The 2,227-nt window shown below is 39.1% G+C and overlaps 1 protein-coding gene across 1 annotated transcript; it reads right to left on the minus strand.

Moving 5' to 3' along the window:
• Positions 1-248: 248 nt before the first annotated feature.
• LOC104219877 (UDP-glycosyltransferase 91C1-like) lies at positions 249-1,876 on the minus strand. Its single transcript, XM_009770628.2, has one exon. The coding sequence runs from the start codon at positions 1,833-1,835 to the stop codon at positions 426-428; it is 1,410 nt and encodes a 469-aa protein (XP_009768930.1). The 5' UTR covers positions 1,836-1,876; the 3' UTR covers positions 249-425.
• Positions 1,877-2,227: the final 351 nt, after the last annotated feature.

Here is a 2,227-nt window from a genome sequence, read left to right on the forward strand (position 1 = left end):
CTCACCAAAAGTACTTTTGAGAAAAATACTTTTCAAAAAAAGAACTTCTCAAAATAAGCTGATTTTTACAACTTGGCCAAACGGGCTATAACTATCCTGAATTTTTTAGTTGCTAATTTGGAATTCAGCTGTTGAATCATGGGCTTGATGATGGCTTTTTAAGCTGAAAAAAATGTGGGTTTTCTTGTGGTAAATGGACGGCTGTCGCATGTAAAACTGAAGTCATTCAACAACTAAGACTTCAACAATGAGTACAAAAGAAATTAATATATCACTCATGTAAAACTGAAGTCACTCATATCCCAAACAAGGCAATCTAGTGCTACAGAATTATTTCAACCGTACAAACTACAAAGCAGGAAATATTTTCAATATTAGATTGAGCAGACATATCATTTCTAATTTGCTGATTAATGACTAGACATTCATCTTAAATTACCATTACTTTTCAAGTACTCAACAAAGTTTCTGACGTAGGAGTCTTGAAGTTTTCGGTCTCCAAAAATAGCAGCAGCTTTTCTTGCTCGAGCTCTAAGCTCTTCCCCTTCCTCTAAAACCATCGCTTCTCTTAATGACATTGCTATGTCTTTTCCACTAAACGATCCATCTTCTTCGTTCCTCTTCACTTCAATCGCCACACCTTTTTCTACTAGCAATCTTGCATTCAATCCTTGGTCAAAAACAAAAGGCAACACCACAAGAACATGACCATACCTTAAAGTTTCAATAGCTGATCCCCATCCTGCATGAAATAGGGATCCTCCTATGGACGGATGTGCAAGAATTTCCTTCTGTGGTGCCCAGCCAATGTGCACGAACCCTCTCCCCTCTGTTGCGGCGCCAAAACCTGATGGCAAAGCATCAACGTCGTTCAAAGCCCAACTTGGCTTCTGTAGTATCCAGAAAAATGGCAATTCTGAGAGTTGTAGCCCATTTGCTATTTCATATACTTGATTCTTGGTAAATCTACATTCACTGCCAAATCCCACAAACACAACCGATCTTGGCTTTTGTTCGTCTAGCCATTTGGACATCTTCTGCCATTGTGGAAGAGCAAGATCGTTTTCACCCACCGGTAATTCTCCCGGTAGTAGCAACCCAATAGGAATCAGCGGCTTTTTATAGTTTCTAGGACTGACCAAGTATTCGTTTTCGAATTCAGCACATGTACGTAGAGCCATAGCTCTACTGGCCTTTCCCATTATGGCTTCACGTTCCATAGATGATTTGCCCGAAGCATTCTCTGCAGCAATCGCAGCAAATAGTTCCGCCACTTCGTATTTCTTATAAGCAACCGTTGATTTGAAATCACCACATGGTGGTGGTGATAGGAGAAGTTCATGCAACGGCTTTGGTTCTTCTTGACCCTCGTGATCAAGCTGCCCGAAGAAGAGTAGGGTAGCAGCAGTAAACATACTAAATTGAAGCATGGGAATATCAAGATCTCGAGCAATCTCAGCTATCCAGTAAGGGCTAAAATCCACAATGATCCAATCCGGTTTTTCACGTGTAATGAAGTGTTTGATGGGCTGCTGAAGGAGATCGTAAGCTACTGTTAAGTACTGAACTTTATCAGCAGGAATGTCCAAAGTTGCCTCAGCATCTTTGGGCAAAAGACTCTTATCATCAAGTGATGGCAGTGGAAATTCAACTAGATTTACTAGTGGTTCTAAGTTAGGAGGAAGTTTAGGGAGTCTCTTAATGTTTCTGGGAGTGGAAAGGAAAGAGACATGAACTTTTTCTTTGGATAAGGCTATGGAGAGTTGGAAAAATGGCTGTAGATGACCAAATGCTAACCATGGCACCATTACAACGTGGATACTGTCTTTCTTCATTTTCTTTATTTTCTCTTATTAATTGGTCTATACTGAATAAAACTTTCTACTCTAAATAGTGGAGTCTTAGTGATAGTTGGGCGATAGAATCAATTATTTACTGTTGTTCTGGTAAGTCTACATCAAATGTTTTACACGTTTTTATTGAACCAAAATGCTAAAATCATCCTCAAAGATACTCAATGTGGGCCTCAAATGGAGTTAGTGCTATGTGAGAGCGCCCAAAGTTACCAAGTACCTCCAAATTGCGCTAAAAACAGTACCAAAATAATTAACTTTGTCACTATCTTTTAGTGATCTGTCCATTACAAAGTATATGCATTAGGGATGTTCATGGTTCGGTTTGGATTGATTTTTTCCTATAAAGAAACCAATCAGTTTTTCAAATATTA

The sequence above is a fragment of the Nicotiana sylvestris genome, chromosome 8, assembly GCF_000393655.2.
Source record: "Nicotiana sylvestris chromosome 8, ASM39365v2, whole genome shotgun sequence".
Taxonomy (NCBI): Eukaryota; Viridiplantae; Streptophyta; class Magnoliopsida; order Solanales; family Solanaceae; genus Nicotiana; species Nicotiana sylvestris.

Coding starts and splice junctions, on each gene's coding strand:
- LOC104219877 (XM_009770628.2), bottom strand. CDS start 1,835: ATGAAGAAAGACAGTATCCACGTTGTAATGGTGCCATGGTTAGCATTT.